The sequence below is a fragment of the Pyrgilauda ruficollis genome, unplaced genomic scaffold, assembly GCF_017590135.1.
Source record: "Pyrgilauda ruficollis isolate IOZ18807 unplaced genomic scaffold, ASM1759013v1 scaffold37, whole genome shotgun sequence".
Lineage (NCBI taxonomy): Eukaryota > Metazoa > Chordata > Aves > Passeriformes > Passeridae > Pyrgilauda > Pyrgilauda ruficollis.
The window spans coordinates 16,035,228-16,057,932 of NW_024525156.1; the positions used below are offsets into that span (position 1 = coordinate 16,035,228).

At 46.7% G+C, this 22,705-nt stretch overlaps 1 protein-coding gene across 2 annotated transcripts in view; it reads left to right on the forward strand.

Moving 5' to 3' along the window:
• The first annotated feature begins 5,932 nt into the window (after window positions 1-5,932).
• Window positions 5,933-22,705, forward strand: part of TNFRSF11A (TNF receptor superfamily member 11a) — a 32,794-nt gene continuing 16,021 nt past the window's right edge. For both annotated transcript variants that reach the window (XM_041475947.1, XM_041475948.1), the window contains exons 1-7: window positions 5,933-6,160; window positions 18,472-18,553; window positions 18,974-19,099; window positions 19,642-19,785; window positions 20,889-20,982; window positions 21,329-21,423; window positions 22,305-22,412. In XM_041475947.1, the coding sequence (XP_041331881.1) occupies window positions 6,101-6,160; window positions 18,472-18,553; window positions 18,974-19,099; window positions 19,642-19,785; window positions 20,889-20,982; window positions 21,329-21,423; window positions 22,305-22,412 (709 nt within the window). In that variant the 5' untranslated portion in view covers window positions 5,933-6,100. The remainder of the gene's footprint in view (window positions 6,161-18,471; window positions 18,554-18,973; window positions 19,100-19,641; window positions 19,786-20,888; window positions 20,983-21,328; window positions 21,424-22,304; window positions 22,413-22,705) is intronic.

Here is a 22,705-nt window from a genome sequence, read left to right on the forward strand (position 1 = left end):
TTCCAAATGTTTTAAGTAATTTCCCGTATGGAATTTACTGATGATGATATTTAAGTAAACCATGAAGTCCCAGCACAGGTTCATGGAGCAGAAAGTCACTGACGTGTTGATACAGCAAACTGATTGGCATGGCACTGATCCAAGGTGGAATCACAGAAGTTTGCATCAAATGTTAAGTGCTGATGAATAACAAGAATGAAGGCAACAAGATTTCAAGGAAACTGGTTCACTGCTTTTCAGAGTGAACATTTGGCTAATGTTTCTTGTAAATACCTTCAGATCCATAGCTAATTTGGTTTAGACTATGAAATTGGTCAACAAAGGCCCAGAGGAGTGTGGTTATTGAATAAAGCTATTCAGGTCCTGGATGTCAGCAGTTTACACTGCTATATCATGTGTTAACTAATCCAGATGAGTGACCATGAATGAGCACTCGTTTTTCCAGACAAGCTGTTTCTGAGGTTTAGCTTAGAAGCTGTTTTAAGGTTTCCTTAGGTTTAATGCTGGCCAGTTTTCATCCATACAGGTAAGCTGTAGGAAAAGATGATTCTGCTTACAGAGTTAATTACAAGCAAGTCAGTGGCAAACAGCCTCTGTCTTTGGAGGCATCTGCACCACGTGCTGAACTTGAGCGTCCATCACACTTCCAGTTTGGTGAAAGATTTCCTTAGGCTGAAGATTTTCATTTCCTAGAAACTTCTGAGCATGAGCAGTTCTACTGCAGAAGTGAGTGACTTGAAACAGTGACTCACCACTTGGTGTCAAGGGCCAACACCATGGCAGTGGTCAGTCTGGTTTCTTTCCCAGCACTGGGATTGCATGTGCTCGCCACTGCCTCCCTCAGTCGCCCCATGTCAGGCTGGTCTGCACCCTCTTGACTTCACCATCCCACAGAAGCAGAGGGCTGTTTGTTCTACCATTTAAATACTGTTTGAAAATAGGGCTGTTTGCAGTGTATTTGAGTATTTCCATTCCCAAAACTATTGTGACTGTGGCCTTGTGCTGCTGCTCCTTGCCCTGCACTTTTACAGAGTTTTTTCCCCATTCCATAACACCTGAGAGGCCTCTTCAGGGGATGGAGACAGTGCAGTGGAGTCCTGCTGAAGTGACAGCAGCTGTAGCAGAGCACATGCCTGTAGGATCATGTGGGTTGTTCTGAAAGGCATTTGCACCTTCCCTTTAAATACGCTGCAAGGCAAGGGGAAGTGGTGATGGGGAAGAAGCAGCTGCAATGTTTAATAGGCAATAAGGGCTCATTTAGGTTTAATCCCTTGCTAACAGGTAAATGCACTCCATTGATCTAAGTATGAGTTATCTCAATCAGGTGAGTTTTCAAAGGAGTTTGGGATCATTAAGTGTGCTGTTGGATAAAATGGCAGGGTGGCTCTGGGGAGCTGGTTATGGGGTGTTGCCAAGGGGTTAGGCTCTCAGTCTCCCTGCTGGTAGGTGTTTGCCAGCATTAAAGACTCATATCCAGGGCTTGAGGAGTATCCTGGGCAGAGCAAGCTCCCCAGGCCATGCCAGTATTGCTCTTGTCCCAAGGATGAACACATGACTCAAGTCTTAGAGGTCAACAGGTGTCTTATAAACATCCAAGTTAAAAATTCACCATGACTTTGTATTTCCTCCCTGGAGTATGCAGGCATAGCTGTTGCCACAGTGGCTGGTGATATCCTATCAGCTCAGTGTCTGCTTGCACGTACTTCAAATATCTGACGTACTAGCCGTGGTTGGAAGCGTTTTTCTTTTGAATGATGTGGACTTGAGGTTTTCAGACAGGCATTTAGCAGTGGTACATTTTTGTGGGATTGTAAAAGGTGTGTTGTGTAAACCACACCAGTGTGACTAAGGAGCTTTATTATAGTTGCTCTGTCATGGGAAATATTTGTGTGTTTGAAAATTTCAAGGAGATTCAAGGGCAAAAGAATGCTATGGAAACTTGCCTTTCACAGGAAGAAAAGAGTTTCAAGTTGATGACATGATTTTATGTATGGGTTGGGGTCTTTGCAAATAATAGATTTTATTTTTTTTAATTGATTTATTTTAATAGCTAGAGTTCTTAAATAAAACTAGAGCCTCCTGTGCTAAAATGTGCAGATATTTTTCTACATTTTTTTCTCCAAGTGTCGAAAGCTCCACATGCTGGATCATAGAGTAGGGCTCTCTCCCTGCAGTGGGTGATGAGGCAGCTGAAAGCAGCCTTTCTCCCTGGTCCCATGGCAGACTCTCTACATGGATTGCTGGTACTCCAGAAGCTGCACATCCATCTGCCCTGCAGGGCATCCCCCTGATTTAGAGGGATCTTTCCTAGAGCTTTGGCTTTGCACTGCGCTGCCTTTCTTGCTCACCTGCTGAGAGGCAGGTGCTCATATTTACACAGCCTGTATTTAGCCCACAGACTGAAACCCCAGATAACCTTTGTGACACATACTGAAAGAAAACCATTGATCGCGATCGATCAAAACCCTTCCTCTCATCCTCTATCCCTCAGCAGCGTGTGAGAGGCAAGGGAATGCCTTCACAGCCTTCCTGCACACGAGAAAAGGTTTCCCAGGATGCAACCATCTGCCTTCAGCGTTGCTTCTCTACCCAAGTTTCCATCATGTCACTTTGAAGACCTGGATTTAACACAGAGCCTCCTGGTTCTCCCTCCTGGGGAAAGGGTGCATCACAAGGTGTTGGTGTCCATGTGCAGGTAAGGGGAGTGCAGTGGCATGGATAAAGTGAAGGAACAGCTGGGGACATAAACATGAGTGTACAGGTGCTGCTCAGATGCCCTGCTATATCCACCAAACCATTTCCAGCCTTTGCTTTTTGGGTTGAAAATTTGGAAAGATGGAAGACAAGTTCAGGCATTGGCTGGGACTGAGCTGCCATTTGTCCAAGCTCCTGTAAAAGAAGAGTTTTTACACTGATGCTGAAGGGGTTTCATTTTCACACAGCTACAAAATTGCAGTTTTGATGTAGATAACAACTTTTTAGAATAGCATTTAGCAGGTAATACCCACTTTTCTCTCTCTAGGAAGGAAGTAAGAAGAGATCCATACTGACCGCAGCCCTGCTAAGTGGTCAGCCGGGCTCACGGTTTGTTTTCCATGGCAGGCACGACCAAAGAAGGGATCCTGGAATTATCCAAGGTATTATTTTCATTCTGTCACACCGCTAAGGCTGCACAGGGTTTTCCATCTCTCGTCTTTCATAAGAGCTTCCCAAAGGCTAGTCCAGTTTATGCTTGTGTCCCACAGTGGTGAACAGAAACAAGAGGCACCCAAATGTCACCAGTAAAGCTGAAACCATAATACTTCAAGCATTTTGGTTTTATTTAAAACAGGTGCTTTGCAAAGGTAGCTGACAAAATAATGTCCTGTAAGAGAAAAAAAAGTTCTAGAACAGGCAGACAAACAGGCAGACAGTTTTGCTATAAATGTTTAGGTTTTATCTGTTCTACATAGAATGATGTATGTGATAAGTGTGAAAGAATTGACAGTGCTACACATTGCCTGGTTCATATTTTATAGCATTCACATTTTAGTTTCTAACAATCTACTGCAATCCATAATTAAGACTGTAAAGCACCCAGTAGTGGCTTCTGCGGGTTTTGGCTCAGAAACATAAAATTTAACTCAGAGGAAAATGTCTGAGCTTTCAAAAAGAGGCTGTTTTCACATAGTGGTAGAAAATGAGAGAAATTTCAGCCCAAACAAGAAATATTCCAGGCAGGATCAGGGGTGAGAATGCAAAAGTAATTGAGCTGATGTGCAATAGTGACTGCTCTGGAGCTCCGTTGAGCTGCACAGGGCTTGGCTTTACTCGATGCCTTCAAAGCCTTCACTTGACACCTTCAGAGCAAGCTGGTAACACATCTGACTGCTAGTGAGAGTGTGAGTTTGCTCTTGTAAATCTCTGGTTAGAACGAGCAGCTGGTAAGTAAACACAGCCTATAGCCTTGGAGTTGTGCTAAATGTGAAAAGGGGAAGAGACTTAGCAGACTGTTCTGTTTAAAAAGAAACATTTCCTTGTACCATAAACACAAACATTTTAAAACATCTCTGGCACAAAGCTGCATGATTTCAGCAATGGGTGGATGAGGCTCCAGCAGAAGGATCTCACCGCAGTGCTGTCCCTCCCTCTTTGTGTGCTCCCTCCAGGACCAACCAGGACTAGCACCGCTGCCAGCAGCTGGGCACACACCTTTGCACATGTCACACCTTGCAAAGCCCCAGTGAAGTCTGCTTTGCATTTTTTGCCTACCAGGCAAGCTGGCTGCTGTGGTCATCCCTCCTACTCCTCACTCCCCAGTCAGTTGTGTTCCGGACCAGCAGCCTGTCCAGCCCAAGTGTGGTGAGACCCTGACTCCTCAAGCAGGGTGACAGGGCTCTGACACCGCACTTGCAAGCTCGATGGCTTGCTGAAACCCATCAGCATGATCCCTCCCCAGTCACCTCCAGAAGAGCGAGGGCATCAGGAGCAGCCGCTGGCCCTAAGCCAGGCATGTCATGCAGTATTGCTTTGCGCCACAGCCCACTCTGGAGCATCAAACTCATCTAGGGGCCACCAGTGCCCAAAAAGCCATGTGGTGTCAGAGAATGAGGCCAGGACCTGCAGGAGCACAAGGACCTTAAGCAGGACCTGCTTGAGCACAGATCAGGCAGGGCACAATCCTTGCTGAGGACATTGGGGGGGTCAAGCAACTTTAAGGAGATTAAAAAGGCTTTGTGACCCCTGGGAACTATCTGGGGGTGAAGGTCATAGCTTGATGCTGCTGTGGAGGCAGGCCCTTCACTAGTACAGGAAAAAAGCTCAGCAGCTGTTTCTGTCCTGAGCAGAAATCAAACAGCTCCACTGAGGAAGGATGAGTTTTTAATATTCACTTCATCTTTTGTGTTTGAATGTATTTATTTGAAAACATAGAGAAAGTCTAGGGTTTTTTCCTGGTCAAGGGTTAAATCTAAATACATAAGTGAAAGAACAACTTCCTTCTTTGCCTAAGTCAGAAACATGCTCCCAAGCTCATTGCTCAGCATGTGAGCACAGGGCAGGTTTTGTGTCCACAGGGCCAGCTCCCCTGGATCCTCAGCCTGTGTAAATAGCCGGGCCCTGTCCTGCCGCACCACAGAGGATTCCTGGGCCTGTGTGAGACCAGGGACATCGCTGCCGTGCCGGGCCGTGCCGGGCCGTGCCGGGCCCGGCACCAGCTGCAGGCTCTGGCCTCCCGGCAGGCGCTGCCGGCTCTTTCGGGGGTCAAGAGGCCACCGTGCAGCGTTCCGAGTCAGGTCGCAGGGACTGGCCCCGTGCACGGCCTGGAGTGGTTTGGGAGAGCTCCCAAAGCACATCTTCCGCTTTTCTTCCCCTCTTGGCAGCAATCCCGTCCGCCAGCTCCCGACATCAGCTAAAGTTCGTGGAGGGGGAAGGGACGGAGACCTCGGGCCGTGCCAGAAGGCCGCGGCTGGCACCCACATGTTGCACGGGCACCGAGAGGGGAGAGGGCACGGGAAGGGATGGGACAGGAGCTCTCCTCAGGGCTGGGGACACACTGAGGGAGGATGGGGGGCGAGGTGAGAGACTGCCTGAGGCCCAAGATGTCCTCTGACAGTGACAGGCGATACCCGGGGGCGTGAGGAGAGGGCAGCAATTCCAGGGGAGATGACAGCGAGGAAAGGTGCCGGGGGCTGGAACGCGAGGGCGCAGAGGCGGAGGCAGGTGGGTACATGGCCCTGCCGAGAAGGACTGACCGGGAATGCAATCCCCACCGGCCGGAGGAGGGACGTGGGCAGGGTGACTAAACTTCTTGTAAAAAGGGGTGGAGAAAGGAAAGGGAGGGACAAGAAGCGAGGAAAAAAAAAAAAGAGCCCTGCATGTCAAGGCTGAGGAAATGCTGTGGGAACTACAGCCAGGCGCCTTTTTTTTTTTTTTTTTTTTTCTTCTTCTTCTCTCTTCTCCCCTCGTGTAGCTGAGAGGAAGGAAAGGAAGAAAGAGAAGTAGTCAGCTCAAATGCGCCTCGCTGCGCTGCCCGGGCGCGGGGGCTTGGCTGGAAGGATCTAGTTTCCCTTCGGTGGCAGGAAAAGGAGCCACGGGAGGAGGCAGAGACGCACACCCAGACATGCCCGTCCCGTCAGGCTGCTGGCTCCTTCTCCTGTGTCTCGCTGCCGCTGGCGAACAGGTAAGGCTGGGAGCCGGCGGAGGGGGCAGTGGGTGCCGCATCCCGCCCGCTGGGTTGGTTTGCTCGTCCCGCTGCTCGGGGCGATCGGCATCCCGCGGGGCTGGGCAGAGCAGCTTCGCCTGCCTTGCCCCCCGCTCTGCTTGTTTGGGTTTTGGTTTTGTTTTTATCCCAGCAACTCATAAGCTTCTCTCGCTTCTGTAAAATCAAAGTTGTCCAAACCCAAAGTTGCAAAGGAAGCCAGGGGATCTGCAGGGAAAACAGCCTGCTTCTGCCCAGGGCAGGGTGCGAGAAACCAGAAAATATTTGCAGTGAGGTTGTTGAGGGATATAATTTGCATGTAGAGTAAAAATAAGGCAGACTCCACCCTACCGAACAGATTTATTCGAGAGAGCGTGGGCACACTTGTCCGTCAGGCATGGGACGCGGGGTTTTGGCAGCCCAGGTTCATCTTTCCAGCTTCCCCACCGGGATGAGTCCCCTCACGCTCTGGCCATCCCGCCAACCCGAATGCTGGCGGCCCCGGGACGAGGGACGGCCTTGTGACCCCAGCTCCGCGAGCGGAGAGGCTGAGGCTCCGAGCGGCCGCGTAACTCTCCCGGAGGCTGATGTGCTACCCATGGCAGAGCCAGGAACCCGAGCCCGGAGCCAGGTCAGCCGCCCCAAAGGGCAGCCCTTTCCTCTGGCGGGGGAAGATCTGAGCGAGGTTTGGCGCTGCGGTTGTTTGCAAACACAGCGTGCTCTGGTCGCAGCTCTGTGCGGTGCCGGGTGGCCAGCGTGGTACGCTTGGGATCGCGGCTGGTCTTCCTCTGCTGTCGGAAAGACCATTTTCTACAGCCAGCTCTTGCTCAGCCTTGTCAATGGCGCACATCGCGTTTCCTCCAGCAGTTTACATCGGCAGAAGTTTGCTTTGCTCTTTCTAATTATACAGCTTAAAAATTATCCTTGTCCCTTGTGGTTGTTTAGACCCTTCTAGACTGGCAGGAATTTCAAAAACCATGCTACTCTTTATTTGCACTTTATTTCGTCCATTAATCAATGTTTGGCAGCCTTGCTACCATTTGTATTTATTTCATCTGAACTTCTGGTATTTTTCTGTGTGTCATTGTTCTTGATAAGTTATGTAACTTAAAGTGCTTCCCTCAACATGGGGATGTAATTGGGCCATGGCTGGGTTCCCTGAAAGCAAGGTGCAACTTCAAGAAAAAAAAAGATAAAAACCCAAACCAAAACAGAAAACCCTCTGCTGTCTACAGCTTACAATTTCATGTCTGACCGCACAGTCCTGAGAGCCTTTCCTTTGGATCCCTGATCCTAAATATGTTGCCTAAAACCACACAGGCCTTTTTTTCCCCTCTAAAACATACGTTTCATTTTGTCCACCCTCACACTCAGGCTTCTCTCAAATCGCTGCTTTCCAGGTGTCCTCCATATGTATGTGAATGAGCCTGCAAATTTCAAAAGTGCCTTGTATATCACAGCTTTCAGGGGGTTTTCCCTGTCCCTCAGTAAATCCTGTCCTCCGTGTCTCTCTTTTTTCCTGCCCTGGTGCTCAGGACTGATCAATGCAGCAGGAAGAGCAGACCTCAACGCTCTTCGTACCTTTACTTCAGGTCACTAACCATTTACATGCCTGCTTCCTTCTGGAGCCATTTGGGTTTAGTGCAGTTTTTCCTTTTGGAATATCCTCATTGCCTGGAACTAGCTCAGCTTTTGACCAAACCTTGGAAATTCAGATTTCCATGGTATAGCTCCTGGCAGATTTCAGGTACCGTGATGTAGGAGCCAGAGCTCATCATCATTTCTCACCTCTTGATTCATAGTCTTTCACAGGACAAAGAACAAGGAACTTGTATTTATTTTGGGCTGATGTGTAAAGTCTTTCCACTGCCTCCAACATGTGCTTAATTCTGAGTCTGTGTTTGTACAGGGTGCAACTTTGCATCGCCGTTGCTTTGGACAAGTAGCAGCACAAAACTGTAGGAAGCTCCAGGAAAGCTGTAGCGTAAAGATAAGGATAAAACATAATTTGTCAAAGAGCCCATTAATTTAATATTCTGCCTTCAAGAGTGAGCAGAACCTACAAGAATGTGAAAGGCAAGCTTAGAGAGGTGCTGCTCTGAAACAGCCTTTCAGTTTTTCCTTTGTCTGACTGATTTGAGCAGTGGTTTCTTAGACTAGTGTTGCTTTCTGATGGAACAAATGTGAGAAAACCTGTGGGAGGGTTGAAGTTTTTCTGATGCATTTGTGTTAGTTTAGACTGGGTAATAGGGTGGAATAATGTTTGAACGGTGATATTGGCAGTGTATTTCCTGCAAAGAGTGAAAAGCATTTGGAAATGTAAGTTATTGCATACTCACTCATAATTCTGCTGAGAATAGACATGATCATTGTCATCATTTTCACCAAAGAGGAAATGGGAACAGAGAATTCGTGACTTGCTCTAGGTCACACACATGGAGCAGAACTTCTGGGAACAGAGCTCAGCCCTACTTATCTTGTGCTTCATCTACAAGATGATCTTTCCAAGTGATTTGTTTTGGGCACCTGTCAGAGGTATTTTGCTCTCTGGGGCATGATCTGCTCAGCTTCTTTGTGCAGAATAGTCACATCCCTTTCCATGCTTAACACCAGTAAAGAGTATCAGTGTTGCTATTAGATGGGAGTCAAAGTCTCTGAGAATGTGCATTTGCAAATGTGCAGTAAATCAGTTGCACCACAGATTCATCTCCCCTTGTGTGGCACGGAATGGGTCCTTCTACTACTCTGTGACATCTGCTTCATAGATAAAGTTTGCTCATTGCAAGCATTTGGAATTCTTTACAATATAGAAAAGTTTTGGCCAAAATATAGATTTTTCTCTAGCTTTCTAAAATGCACAGTCTGTATGATGAGAGAGGGGAAAAAAGAGTGTAGCAGTGACTGTACTGTGTTACATCATGGACTCTCCTGGTCCATTATTCCCACTCTGATCAGGACCAAAGGAATCATTCAGTAGAGCAAAAGTTCTACAATATCTAATCTAAACTCCTGGGCTTCAGCATGAGCTTCAAAGCTACTGTAATTCAGTTTGTTCATTTGTAAAATTTCCCTTGCAGCAATGGTTCCCGTGAGGAACACTGGCAAGCCTTCTACTGTTTTGCAGTTTACCCCAGAACACGTGAAAAATCTCACAGCACCTCATATCAACAGAAAATAATGTATGTAAAACTACATCAAACCACAATTTAAGAGATCTATCCCACTTCTCCTTTCATGTTAAGCATCATCTGCCTGATGTAATTTCTTCTTTCCCACCAACAGGACCAAAACAAACCTTTGCCACATTTCACAAATTGGTAGAATTCAAAACTTATCAGACATATCAAGGGTACTGACCAATGTCATCTAGGTCACAGGGCTTTCTTCATACTGTGCCAGAAGGAAAAAAAACAAACAAAAGAAACAGGTCAAGCAGAGAGATAACTGCATCCCTAAGGATCTTTTTTTTGTTTCTATTGCCCATTACTGTCTATTACCCTCAAGTTCTGAAAAGTGGGTGTAACTTGACAGCTGGGCAAGAACCAGTACAGATGGTAAAAGGGATGCATGTTTAGACTGGTTAATGATTTCCATGATTTTTTTCTGCATAGAAAATCATGGAAACCTCAAAGTGGTGCCCTCCAGTGTCACATAACACTATTTAGTACATCCTTGACACTATTTAGAGGAATCATACTTGAGTCACTTTGCCGGGCTTATCCATCTGTCCCTAGGAGTTCAAGTGGTGAAAGGCTCTCCTGTAGTAGGTACATGTGCAGATGCAAGGAAAAGGCAATGCTTGCTGCAAGGCTGTCCTCCTGCTTCTCCCTGCCCACTTCCTCTCTGTATGACCAGGTCTCCAGGAAGTCTTTGTGGTGACCAGAGCCAGGAGGGTTCCTGCCACCACATGCCATTACCACAGAATTCAGATCTCCCTCCATCCTGTGCCCTGTGCTGCAAGGAGCTGCTCTGCAGCAAAGGCTGCAGGACACTTGGAGGAGATGGTTGCTTCGGGAGCTGGTTGAGCTTACACAGGAGGGAAGAGGGAAACGGAGATAGCTGGTTCATCATGCCATCAGCTGCAGCTCTGCTCCTTGCATAGACTGTCCCCTTCCTTTCCATGGAAACTCAGCTTGCAAGGCAGCACTGGCTTCTGCTGCAGCCAGACACCCCTGTTTTTAAGGATGCCTTGGTTGGTGTTGCTTGCATGGAGAAGCAGCTGCTCTGAGAATGGCTTATTATTGCCGATGGAAAACGCAAAGGCAAAATATTTGTATGTTGTAAATGCAAGATAAAAATTAAGTGATGTTTAACCAAGGTTGCACTCTGGACTTGAGTAGGCCTTGGTCTGTGCGGCACAATAGCCTGCCTGCAAGAACTTGCCCCTTTTTATGACTTACTCTTCTTTGAAAATGGTCCAAAGTTCATGTAGTAGAAGAAAAACGCCACAAGCAGCAATGGCTGGAAGTCACAAGGTGGGCTGCAGGTGGGAATCCGGCTGCGCTGGCACTCAGGGCAGCCTGCTGTTGTGTCTGCCCTGGGAGAGCCAGACTTGGTGTGATGCTTTGGCACTCGGGAAGGCAGGTTTCCTGATTTGTTCCTGTCTGTGTGTCACCGCAGTGTGCCATCATACTTGTGATGGGGTGCCTTCTGGAGGGCTCAGCACTGCACAGCAGGAGCAATGCTGACATCACCCTGGCACTCCAGGACATCCTGGTTTGTGTCTCATACCTGTGTAGCCACCTCAGCTGCTTTGTGCAGGGCTTCTGATGGTTACCTCTTTTGTTTGCCTTCTCAGAGTGTGAGTTCTCTGGGCATGGCTTTCTTTGGTGTTTGTGCAGTGCCCAGGATGTCATGGCTGCAAACGAAGCCAAAGAGTCATTAATCACCTTGGGATAGCACCCCATCTGTTTCTCACCAAAGTCACAGGGAGGTCTGCCCACGCAGGCCCAGGAAGGGAGTGGATACATTGCCCTGGCAGGATGCCATGGTGTAGGCTGCAGCATCCAACCCTCACCCGTGTTCTCTGGATCATCCTCTGGGTCTTCCTGGGTCTTGCCCAAGACCCCAGCAGCATCCCCACGGCAGAGGCACATTCCCCACACCACTTAGCCAGATGTGTTTGTGCTGCCTCCCTGCAGCATTCCCAGAGGAGTGGGTGGAGCAGGGGCTGTGCAGCGTAGTGGGCAGGCAGAGAGAGCTGGGACCCAGGGTTACTTCTCAGCCCCTGCAAAACTCTCTGGCTGCCTCCCCTCTTAAAGTCTAGATAAAAGAGACCAGAAAAGGCTGCGTTTTGGTAAAAGAGCAAAACTGGCCGGTTTAATCCACCCTGCAAGAGCCAATTAGCCAAGGAGCGGGGGAAAAAAATGAAGTCATTCACCCTCACCACTTTGTGGCTACTCCAAAAGAAAAAAAAGTATATAGGGTCTGTTCAAGAATGGCGAAGAACAACATTTGTGACTGCAGATGGACACAGAATATATTTAGTCAGTGGTCAAAGTGGAGGGAAAAGAAAAGAATCTTGTATGGAAATAAAAATACTGTGAAGTTTTGTTAGGCAACCCATTAATCTGGAATGCAGAAATACAGATAGGGAAAAATGTGCAACTAGGTTCATATGAAGTCCTAAAATTGCTTATGTAGCACACAAGAAAATCTATTTCGAGTGTATTATTTTGCCACAGTGAAGTGTTTTGCCTTAGGAGCAACATATGCTCCAGTAACTTTGCATTGTTTGGTAGCAAGGCTGAGATGGTTCCTTGAATCTGATCTCACAGGAAGAAAAGCTCTCCCCTGCAATACCACATGTTGTAAAACAGCCTGCTTATGGAAAGCAGCCAGGGCCTCTTCCAATCAGGGAAGAATATTTCCATAGACATTACTGGCCGCAGCCACTGGCAGAGCTGGTTCCTCATGACTGACATCTAAAAGAGTGAATTAATCAATTCTCAGCCCAGTCTTGAGCCCTTTATTAAAGGCAGCAATTCCTTCACAACGGAGAAGGTGCAGATAGAGTCATGCAGTTCTCCCTCTAACTCACACTGAAGCAGAATGGTCTGTGGGTGTTACACGCGTTCCCGCCCCCCGACAGCCATCATCCCAAAGCAAGGGCTGCAGCCCCACCTCTGCCCTTCATGTTTCTGCCTGCAGAGTATTCAGCAATTGGACAATGCTAACATCCAGGAGAAGGAAGCCAGAGCAGGGCATCAAGTGGTGAAAGCAAGCTTCCTCTCTTCTACAAGCTTTCTCATTCTGCCCAGCACCTCAGCTAGGATTGTGGGATCTCACTTCACATATAAGAGATTAGCATGTTATGTTCCACTCTGAGGGCATGCTGGAAGGAGCTGGTACATAAATATACAGATTTTAAGCATAGAAAGTCCACATTGGACTCCTAATCTGGCATCCAGCCCAAGAAATCTGTCATGGTCATTTCTTCATTAAGACTCAGCTTCAGCTGATGAAGCATAGAAAAATGATCTGCTGAACTAAAATTCAAGAGGAGCATGCTCCCCCTAAATCATTGTAGCTTTACTGTTTTTTTTTTAATTTTTTTAATTAAGCATGCATGGGTGTAGAGTTACTCATGATGAGTCATTGAGACAGTACCTGGAGTGATATGGCTACTAAACTTTCCTTTGGAGCACTGCTCTTGCACCTGTTCAGTCTAGAAGAGATTTGCCTCTGCAGGCCTTACCACAAGCACACCTAGGTATTAGCTTTGATAATGTCATTATTCTGCTGCTTTTGTTTCTGCTTGTTATGGACTGTTGGTCTTTCTGTCAAGCCTTTTTGTTAAATATTTTGGTCTGGTTAGCTTTTGGCTTCTCAGTCTCTGATTCACCTTCAGAGTATTCTACCTAGTAGCTGTTAGTCTTTGAATTGCTGCAGCTGTGGGTACACGTAAGTTAAAGCATGAGGTTTTGCAGCAATGTGCAGGCACTACTGACTGCCCAGGCAGTGAAAATGTTAAGTGTGCCCCTCTGGCTGCGGTGTGGAGATGACTTTGTCTCTGAATGACAAATGTTGCGCACGTGATGGCAAGTCTTCAGCCCGTAGAAGCAGGCTGGCTGATTCACAGCTTCAGTCAGTCCCTGTTTCAGCCCTGCTGTCTCCCACCCCCATTGTCTCCCATCCGATATACCTGAGGTTCCTGTCTGCCTGCCCACACCCCACCGTGAGAGCCGTCAGTGCAGCACTTCTGCTTTGCGTAGCTGCTGGCCAGAAATAGCTCTGGTGGGTTTGAGATTGAGGAATGCTCCTTCCTACCGGTGGAGCAGTACCAGTTGCTCAGGTGTTTGCTTTTGGCTGCACGCTGGAACAGAGGGACAAGGGGAATAGGCAGGACAGAATTTCTGCCACCATTTGCCCAAGTCCTGGCCGCATGTTACAGTTTTCTCTTCACCTCTTCATTATTGATTTTATCCCTCATGCTCTTTCTGGCCTCTTCAGGCATTTAGGCTGTAGCAGGGTTTTAAGGATCTATTTTTAAAAGTGAAATAATAGTTAGTTTAAGCTGTTGCCATTTCCCGGCTCTATTTTACCACGTGGTGGTAGTTCTGTGATGTGGTTTACTGGTCACTGGAAAGTTGACATCACCAAAAGCATTTCATTCACAATCTAAGATTTTTGTGATGAATTACAGGCCTGCAAGCAAATAACTGGAATTGCAAAGCTGTGACTTGGGTGCTGCTTTGATTTAATTTTTATCAACAGTGAAGACTGTCCATGAAGGAACTGTTGCATGCAACGTGATTATGATTAAGTCTTTAACACAGGACTCCTCTTTCCCCGTGTACACCCACAACTGTAAAATTTTCCAGAGTTGTTACTATTATGTGCCTCAAGAGAGTGCCTGGGAGCACCAGCCACAGCAGCGCCCATCGAAAACCAGATTCTATTTTTACTCTTAAGTAATTTTTTTGGGAAGCCTCTGAAACTGGCAATGGGCTGAAGAAATCTGGGGTCTGGTTAGCTGTACTGCTGACCCAAAGCAGGTGGCAGGCTGGAAAGCTGTGGGCACAGTTGGTACCTGTGAGGGAGAGGCAGTGGCTCATATTTGAAGAAGCAGCAGCAGATGACTGCAGAAGCCCTCTCAACTGGGCTTGCAGGGGCTACTTCAATTCAGGAAACATTGCTCAAAGCTCACTCCTGTTGACAAAGGCTAATAAAGCCCCAAATCCACAGATTTTTTTTCCGTTTTGCAGCAGGCAAGTCTAAGGACCTCAAAAGCAAGTGGCTTGAATAAACTTGGGCTCCAAAGTATAAAGAATGGTGTGTGCAAGGCAGGAGAGACCAAAGTTGTTTTCCCATAGCTACATTGATGCTGTAATAACAAATGGAGAAAAAAATGTGCTTTACTCAGTGAAATGATGACAGATGACTTGAATACTCTCCAGAAACAACTACACTGATCAAGAAGGTGTCATCTTAAAAGATAGTTAGCCCCTTGACATGTCTCTTTGCATCTCATTTTTTTCAAAACAGATTATCGCTAATGAGCAATCCTCATTGAGGTCTCAGGTTCTTGTTCAAAAGTGTCATGGGAAAAAAATTGTGGAAACCCCCGACCTTGTTCTTCCAGATTTTTTTTCTTTTAAAGGAAAGAGGCCCATGCAACTCTATCTTTTCTGAAATGTGAAGAGCAAGAAGAGTAATTTTAGCATCCATGACACAGAGCTTCTGCTGCCCTCTGATTGCTCAAGGGCACAAAGAACAAATATTTCCTTAAGCCTGAGAACAGGAGTCTGAATGCTGCTGGTTCTCCCCTTCAGAAGCACCTGTGTGTGTGTTTTTTTAAGGTGTGAGTAACACAGTGTTGCTTTGTAGTGCTGTCATCGATGTTCTCCTACCCTAAAAGCACAAGCACACTCTTGCTTAGTGTCCTTTTCAACAAATAAGCGAGACAAAAACCCAAAGCTAAAAAGTCTGCCTGCAGCTCAACACCAAAACACAGTCTTTCTGCAAACCTTGATGTAAGCATGCTTGTTTTTTCCAAAATCCATTGTGGTAATCATGTGCTTAAAGGTAAGCAGGTGTTGGTGTGCTTTACCAAACTGGATCTACCAAGCCTGGAGGAGGTTTGTCTTTTTTCCCCTGGCTTCTTCCCCTGTCAGATATACTTGTTCTGAAGTAATACTGATCAAATGGGAAAGCTGCTTGGTTTTTTAGGAACTGGTGCAAATCTGGGTGCTTTGCACACTTTTGAAATGACAAATTAAACTTACACAGGATACCTAGAGCTCTCTGAAGCACTTATTTACACGTGGTGGTGGGGTTTAATGAGCAGCTTCGTCAATAGCGAGACCATTAAAGGAATGACCAGGCTGGGTGTAATCTCATCTAAGCACTTCAGAGGAAGTTTGCACTTTCTCTCTCTAGATAAGAGCTTGGTGGTCATTCTGACCCACAGGCCAGCATCCGAGGAGAGGAAGGATGTTCCAGGGGTAACGGAGCAGACTTGGGCCTTGGGAGACTTGGTTTGGTTTCCTGTCACCTCTGTAAAGCCAGATGGCCTCCTGGTACAAGTTCCTCATCTGCAAATGAATTGCACTTCCCTGTCTCAGAAGGACACATTGGCAGGAATGTGCTGGTGATGGTGAAGCATCAGGTCATCGTGCTGCCAGCGGCACAAGTACTTCCCATCCTTCAAAGGAAGTTAATGTACAGTTTGAGACAGACACATCTGCCTGGCAGAGGGATTAACATGGGATAGCCTGACATCAGCAGAGCTGTGTTAGAAAAAAGTCTTGAGTTTGGCTCCCACCAAAATTCCAGGTTGCTTTGGTTTCCCTTCCTGTCCACTCTTGCTCCAGCTTTCATGCTCGGCAGGTCCAACCAGTCCATACCAGGCTAGAATCCCTCACCTTCACCTGGGGGTTAGCCCCATGAGAGCCTTGTCTTTGCACCATTGGGCATAAATCAAAAGAGGGAATATTGCAGCTTTATGAATGCCTTGGCTTGTGTGAAAAGGGGAGGGACACAGATACAGAAGAGGCTGCTTATTGACACAGAGCACAGGTTAATGCAGCTGTGACCTATTCCATAACAATAGCCCTCATTGTGTCGTAAAGCCTGGTGGTATCGAATGATGTCCAGCAGGTGGCTGAGCCATTAGCCTGCTCCCTTCACCTTGGTTCCAGGGCCCTGCTGCTTCTCCTCAGGCTGAGTTGTGATTCTCAGAAATTACTCCAGACCCTTTAGCTGAATGCTCCTTAGCAGATTTGCATATCCTTCCGCAAAAGGGATGACTTTGCCCTTGTTTGACACTTCAGTAATTTTTTTAGTCTTTTTGTCTAAAGAGGAACTATTAAACAGGGGCAAACGAGGAAGAAGAGGATATTCTGTAACAAAAAGCAAGTGGCTGAGACTGCTTTTGGTCTCACCACTATTGTTACTTTTGTGGATGGCTGGGTAGAGAATCAATTGCTCAAGACACTCTCTGTGCTTGGTTCCACATCATCACCTCAGCCCTTTGCTGGCCATCTCAGTGTTTTAGCCTGAAGTGTGTTACAGAAAACGAGCTCTTTCAAATATAGGGGTCACTGATCTGTGTCACTGTTCAGCTGCCAGGCTGGCCCAACTTTCCTTTTCCTAGATTGCCTCTTCTCTCACCAGCACTGCCTGTTATCCTGTGCCCCTCCTTGGAAGTGCCGTGTAAACAGGGAGTGCAGTGTTTGTTCCAAAAAGGCATTATCTAATCACAGGAAAGGTACTTCTGATGAATGCAAAGAAAGAGACAGGGAAACAATGAGACAACAGAGGACTAGACTCTTAATTTGACCTGGGGTTGTTGTGATGATTAAAAAAAAGCCTGTAAGTTGTTTACACCCTGCAAAAATACAAGAACTCAAGACCTCTGACTTGTGCTACTTTTTCAGTTCCAGACACAGCTAGCACAGTTTTGATAAACACAAGTCATGCACCAACCCATAGCTCAAACTCCAAGCCAGAAAGTGGTGTTTAAAAAAAATTCAGTCTTTTTTGGTCATCCTAAATATACAAGACCCTTTCCAGCATCAAAAGAGGGAAAGGTGCTTAGGGAAAGCTATTTTTTTTTAAAGAGGTTGCTATTGCTTAAACTAGAAAAGGAGAGAGGAGAAGATATAAAGACTTGGAGGAAACAAGGGGAGAATGCTAAGTAGAGGAATGGGAACCAGCACCAGCAGGCATAGGGTTGTCATGTGCTATTAGATGGCAAAAGCTCCCTTTAACTGGCAGAAGAAGCTTTATTGCAGCTTTGTCCAAGTTAATGCAGTTTTCATGGCTTTATCCAAGAGTGAAGAATTCCGTGCTATGGGCTCAATTTTGAATCACCTTATTTAATTTCAAGATCAACTACTGTGAGGTGTTGAGTTTGCCTTGAGGACTCTGGGCTGCCAAAGCAGGGTCAGTGAAGGGCTGGGCACAATGCTTGGCTGGCCAGGATCCCCAGCACAAGCCATGCCCTCAAGCCTGAGCTCTGGGTGGGACCGCTGTGTGCACAGGCAGCTGAGAGCTGGGAGGGAGTGCAAAGGCCCATGAGGGCCAGAGGCAACTCTGCTGCCTGCTTTGCAGATGCTCTGTCATGTACCCATTTCAGGTGGGTGGGGGGGAGACGGGGTGCTTTGTGTAGATTTGTGTTGGTTTTGGTTTGGGTTTTTTTGCGACACAAAAGCTGTTGGGTAATTGCATCACCTTTCTGGATGGCTGCCTCAGTTCCATGAGACCACCTCTGCAGGACACAGTGGGAGCCATAAAAAGCTGCAAAATTTAAGCCCAGCATTTTATGGGACTAGCCAGGAGCATTTTGTATCCCAGTGGGAAGCTGGGAACTTCTTCTTTTTCAGGAATATAAATCATTCACTTTGCTTGTTTGCTTAATGCTCTGCATTAAAACTGGCAGTTTCCCAGGTCTTGATCTGAGGTAATTTCTGTGGAAGAGACTACAGAGGTATATCTATGCCTTTTTTTGCCTTTACAATTGTTTTAAAGTAATATATTTTAAATAAAAGAGTACTGTAAGAAAAGGTTATGTAGCAGGCCAAAAGTTCACGACAAATTGCAAGATGGGTTATTTATTTGTCACCTGGCTCTATTAAAATTCCCTGTGTGTACATCACCAAGTACATACTCTCAACTTGTCTACAAAGCACCTTTGAAGTCACAAATGTGGGGTAAGTTTTATTGCTTGGCTATCCACAAGAGACAGACACAGAACATCTTCCTTCTCTCTGCCAGCACTGGGACTGGGTAGGTCTGGAGCTCTCCAAGTGTATTGGTTCTCATGTCCTCTCTTTCCTTCCCTGCTCCAGCTGTCACTACAAATCACTCCGCCGTGTGAGAGCGAACAACACTATGAGCACTCTGGCCGGTGCTGCAGGAAGTGTGAGCCAGGTACGTGAGCACTGCCTGGCTGTGAGGCTGAGAGGCTCCTTAGCAGCTGCTCCGGGGTGAGGCAGCCAGCTCTCCTGACTGCTGGTGGACTGGCACGTGCCCTGCAGGTGCCTGATCTCAAGTGCCTTCCTAGGGCAGGAGTGGTCCTGCTGGCCTCAGCAAAGGCCACAGCAGCTGTTTTGTTGGGATAGCACTTAACCAGTGCAGGAGACGGAAAGGAGCTCCATTCTTGTGCTCCCAGGCTGTCCACAGATGTTTCAGTGCCACACTAAATGGGGACCAGATTGACAAATTAAAAGGTGCAGGAAGACATGATTGTCCACAGCAGTGTTAGCAGCCAATCTCTTATTTTTCTCTAACCTCCTTAGACAGCTGCTCTACAGCTTCCAGGTAACCTACTTGTCCTTTTCTCAATCACAGGGAAGTATTTGTCTGCTAGATGCACTGCTACTTCTGATAGTGTGTGCCTGCCATGTGGTCCGAACGAGTATATGGATGTCTGGAACGAAGAAGATAAATGCTTACTACATAAAATATGTGATCAAGGTGAGCTGTTCATACTGCAAAACCTTTTAATCCAAATTAGTTAGGCATGAAGGTGGGAAAGTGGATCTAGGGAAGTTGCTGTGTTCAGGTGCCCAACACTGAAGGCTGAGCTTGCAGAAGAGCCTGGCAGAGAGGGAGGTCCCTGGACAGCAGAGATCCTGTCCTGTGCCAAGCACCATGACTGCAGTCTCAGTGCTGCTGATAGTGATTATCTTCACTGGGGCCATTCACCCCTGTGAGCTGATTTTAGAAGTTGTCCTTTTGCCCAGCACACTCTGCATTCACTTCCCCTAATGTGTTTGTCTCACCCTTGCAAATGCTGTGTTTATTTTCTGCAAAAGCCATAAGGAAATGTATTGTTTAGAAGTGCAGTGGTTGAGGAGCCCCGTGCTGATCAAGGGTCTCCCATGCTTCCGGAGAGACACCATTTGCTCTGACATGAATGGTTTTGCATCTGCCATTCAAGCAAAGCAAGTAGGAGGTTCAGAAACGTGAGGCTTGTTATCAGAGAGATTTTTACTCTCATCTGCTTTCTCTTTTAGGGAAGGCCTTGAGAGAAGTGAACCCAGGGAACAGCACGTTCCAGCGGCAGTGTGCTTGTACGATGGGCTACCACTGGAACGAGGACTGCGACTGCTGCCAGCGAAATACCATGTGTGCTCCTGGACTCGGAGTCAAGCCTCCTGGTAAGATACCGAAAGGGGATGTACAAAGTGAAATGTCCAGCTCAGGCCTACTGGATGAGGCCAGCATCCTGTGGGTTGTGACATTAGAGAGGGTCCTTTAGACTCTCAGGTGATTGTCAACAGAAGATGTATGTCTGAGTTGTCATTACTGCTGCATATCATCCTCCTGGACTGTGCACATTTTGAAGGCTCCTGCCTCCATAGTTTAAATAGTATCTTGGATCAAGTGACTTCTGCAAGTTGTCACGTGGACATGGCAGTAGTTAGAAGGTGTCCAGTACATTTCTAATGTTTGCTGAGGTGTCTGACTGTGAGTCACTAGGTCATGCGTTGCTCCTGTATTCAGAGAAGCACTCTTCTGAGGGTGTTCCTGAGGTCAGATTTGCAGTCTGGTTTTGTGAAATGACTTTGCTTTGCCACTTTTTAATGTTACAAACAACTTAAAACTGATTGGCACTTTTCAGGTAGCTCATGTATTATGTTTTGGATGGCTAGTAGTGCAAAGGTTTATTAGAGACATTTAATTTAAGTGTAATTAAAACCAGATGCAGGTGTTTTGTGGGTGGAAACCAGACAGTTAAGTTCAGAGTGAACACTGGGAACAGCTGCACCAGGCATAAGGAACCCCAAAAAAGCAGCAAATAATAGAGAAATGGAGGAAGAAATGCTTCATGTGTCTGGAGGGGAGTTGCTGTTTTTTCTCCAGCCTAACAAATCCTGATGCAGCATTTTGTTTACTGTGGCTTCACAGAAGTGACAATACCAGTCAGCGTCACTGTCTGTGGCACAGCATCATCGTGAGGGAATAAATAGAAGGGGAAGGATGTAACAGCTGTGTGTTATTTTTCAATAAATAACACAAATGGCTCCTGGTCATTTCTCATTTTGATCATGTAGAGGAGTGCTCAGGTGAGGCTTTTCAGGGCTTACATGGGACTGTCATTGCTGCCCTAATATAACCTAAGACCCCACCCTTTATGAAAGCTTTTAGGGGGATTGTGGGAGGAGAGTAGAGTGGGAGGATGGGGAGCATAGTCACCTTCCTCTCACTTAGAAGGAGCCCACAGAAACTCATCTATGAAATTTTTCATTCCTACACGCAGTGCAACAAGACAGGGACACAATGTGCATACCATGTCCCAGAGGATACTTCTCAAAGGTCTCTTCATCCACCGACGAGTGTAAATCCTGGACCAAGTAAGTCCTTGGGTGTTGTAAATGGACCACACCAGCCAGAAGGCAGGGAGAAGCTTGGGCAAAAGCATTTCTCAGTGGGGTGTTCCAGACTGCTTGTAGAGCACACGGAGCATCAGCATTGGCTGTGCAGTGGTGAAGGCATTGTCAGGCTGAAGCTTGAATTATCCTTAGAAGAGAACAAGAGAGAGCAGTGACAACAAAACTGCTGAGCCAAAAATAAAGTATTTGAGGTTCTTAGGGGTGGATAAATATCATATTTTACAACAGAAAGTACTGCTCTGCATAAGTGTAGGAGGCACAACAAGCTTCCTTGAGAGAACCTAGCTTCTTTGTCTTTCTTTTTTAGCTGTACAGCTCTAGGAATGGAAGAAAGTGTGCCTGGGACTGACAAGTCTGATGCAGTTTGTAAAGAACGGAAGATGCCTGAGCCATCAGAAGATGGTTTGTGTCCTCATAGGGGTTGTTGATTGGAAAGCAGCAGGGAGGAGGAGGGATGTGATTATTAGAGGTTTGGGCTGACTTAAATCCATTCTCATTGTGGGTGACTCTAGGGAGAGCAGCTGTAGACCAAGACAGTGCTCTTGGAAAATCCCATCTTTAAAAATTGTTTCAGGCCTGGTGACTCTAGGGCCTGTGTCCATTATTAAGCTGAGTTTAACACCTCCCACTAAAACTGCATGGCAGCATTGCTTTTACAACCGTGTTATACCCATGACTCCATCACATTTACAGCTTGTTCATTTTTCTGTGCTTTCTACACACACATTACATGTATAAAGACTAGCAGCTCCTCTCCTTGCTTATTTTATAGCAATGGATACAGTCTCAGCCTGATCCTTCTCATGTATCCCTTCTTGCCCACTGTTCATTTCCTTTTTCAGTTTGGATATGATACCAAGGAGGTTGCTTGCCTGACATGCAGCGATCCATCATAACCTGAGATAAAGGACAAATTTCTCCACCTGTATCTATAGTCTCTATGAAATGTGTGTCCTCTGTCCCCTGAGTGAGATCAAGCTCAGCCCAGGGGCCTGCTGGCAGCTTGCAAGGCAACATTGAGAGAAGCATGACCCGACAACATTGCTCTGTAACACCAGGATTCTGGTTTTTATGGAAATGTCTTGGTACCAGGTACCATCAGTGTGGCTGCTTGTCACAGAACTGCACAAGTGCTAGAGTTACTGTTCTTATTATAGAAACTAAAGATCAAATAGGAAGGAAAAACACCCCTCTCCTGTAGAAGAGCAGGTAAAATGAGCAAGGATTGTCTTACTGCTGAGTGCAGACTATGCTGATGGCACTATCTCTTTTACACCCTGCAGGGACAAACAGGATCTTGTACGTGTTGATTGTCATCTTGTTTTTCGTGACACTAATTGGCATTGTCGTCTTCATTGTATACTACAAGAAGAAGGGGAAAAAGCTGACAGGTACATCATAGCTAATGGTATTCGTGGGTGTGACAGCTGTGGCTCTCTGTGTGCTCTGATTTCATGGGTAACCAACACATCAAGAAGCTCAGGAATTACACTGGACGTTCTATGCCATCCCTGTGTCTGTCCATATGCATACGCTTTATCTAGCCAGGCTAAGAATTCCTCTCCTCTAGGCAGGCGGTAATTTACAGTGCATTACACTTGACCCATGGAGTGACCATCCTCAGGGCTGACATGAGTGTGGTTGGAAGGAGGAGGGCTATTCCTGGGGGCTTTCACAGCAGCCT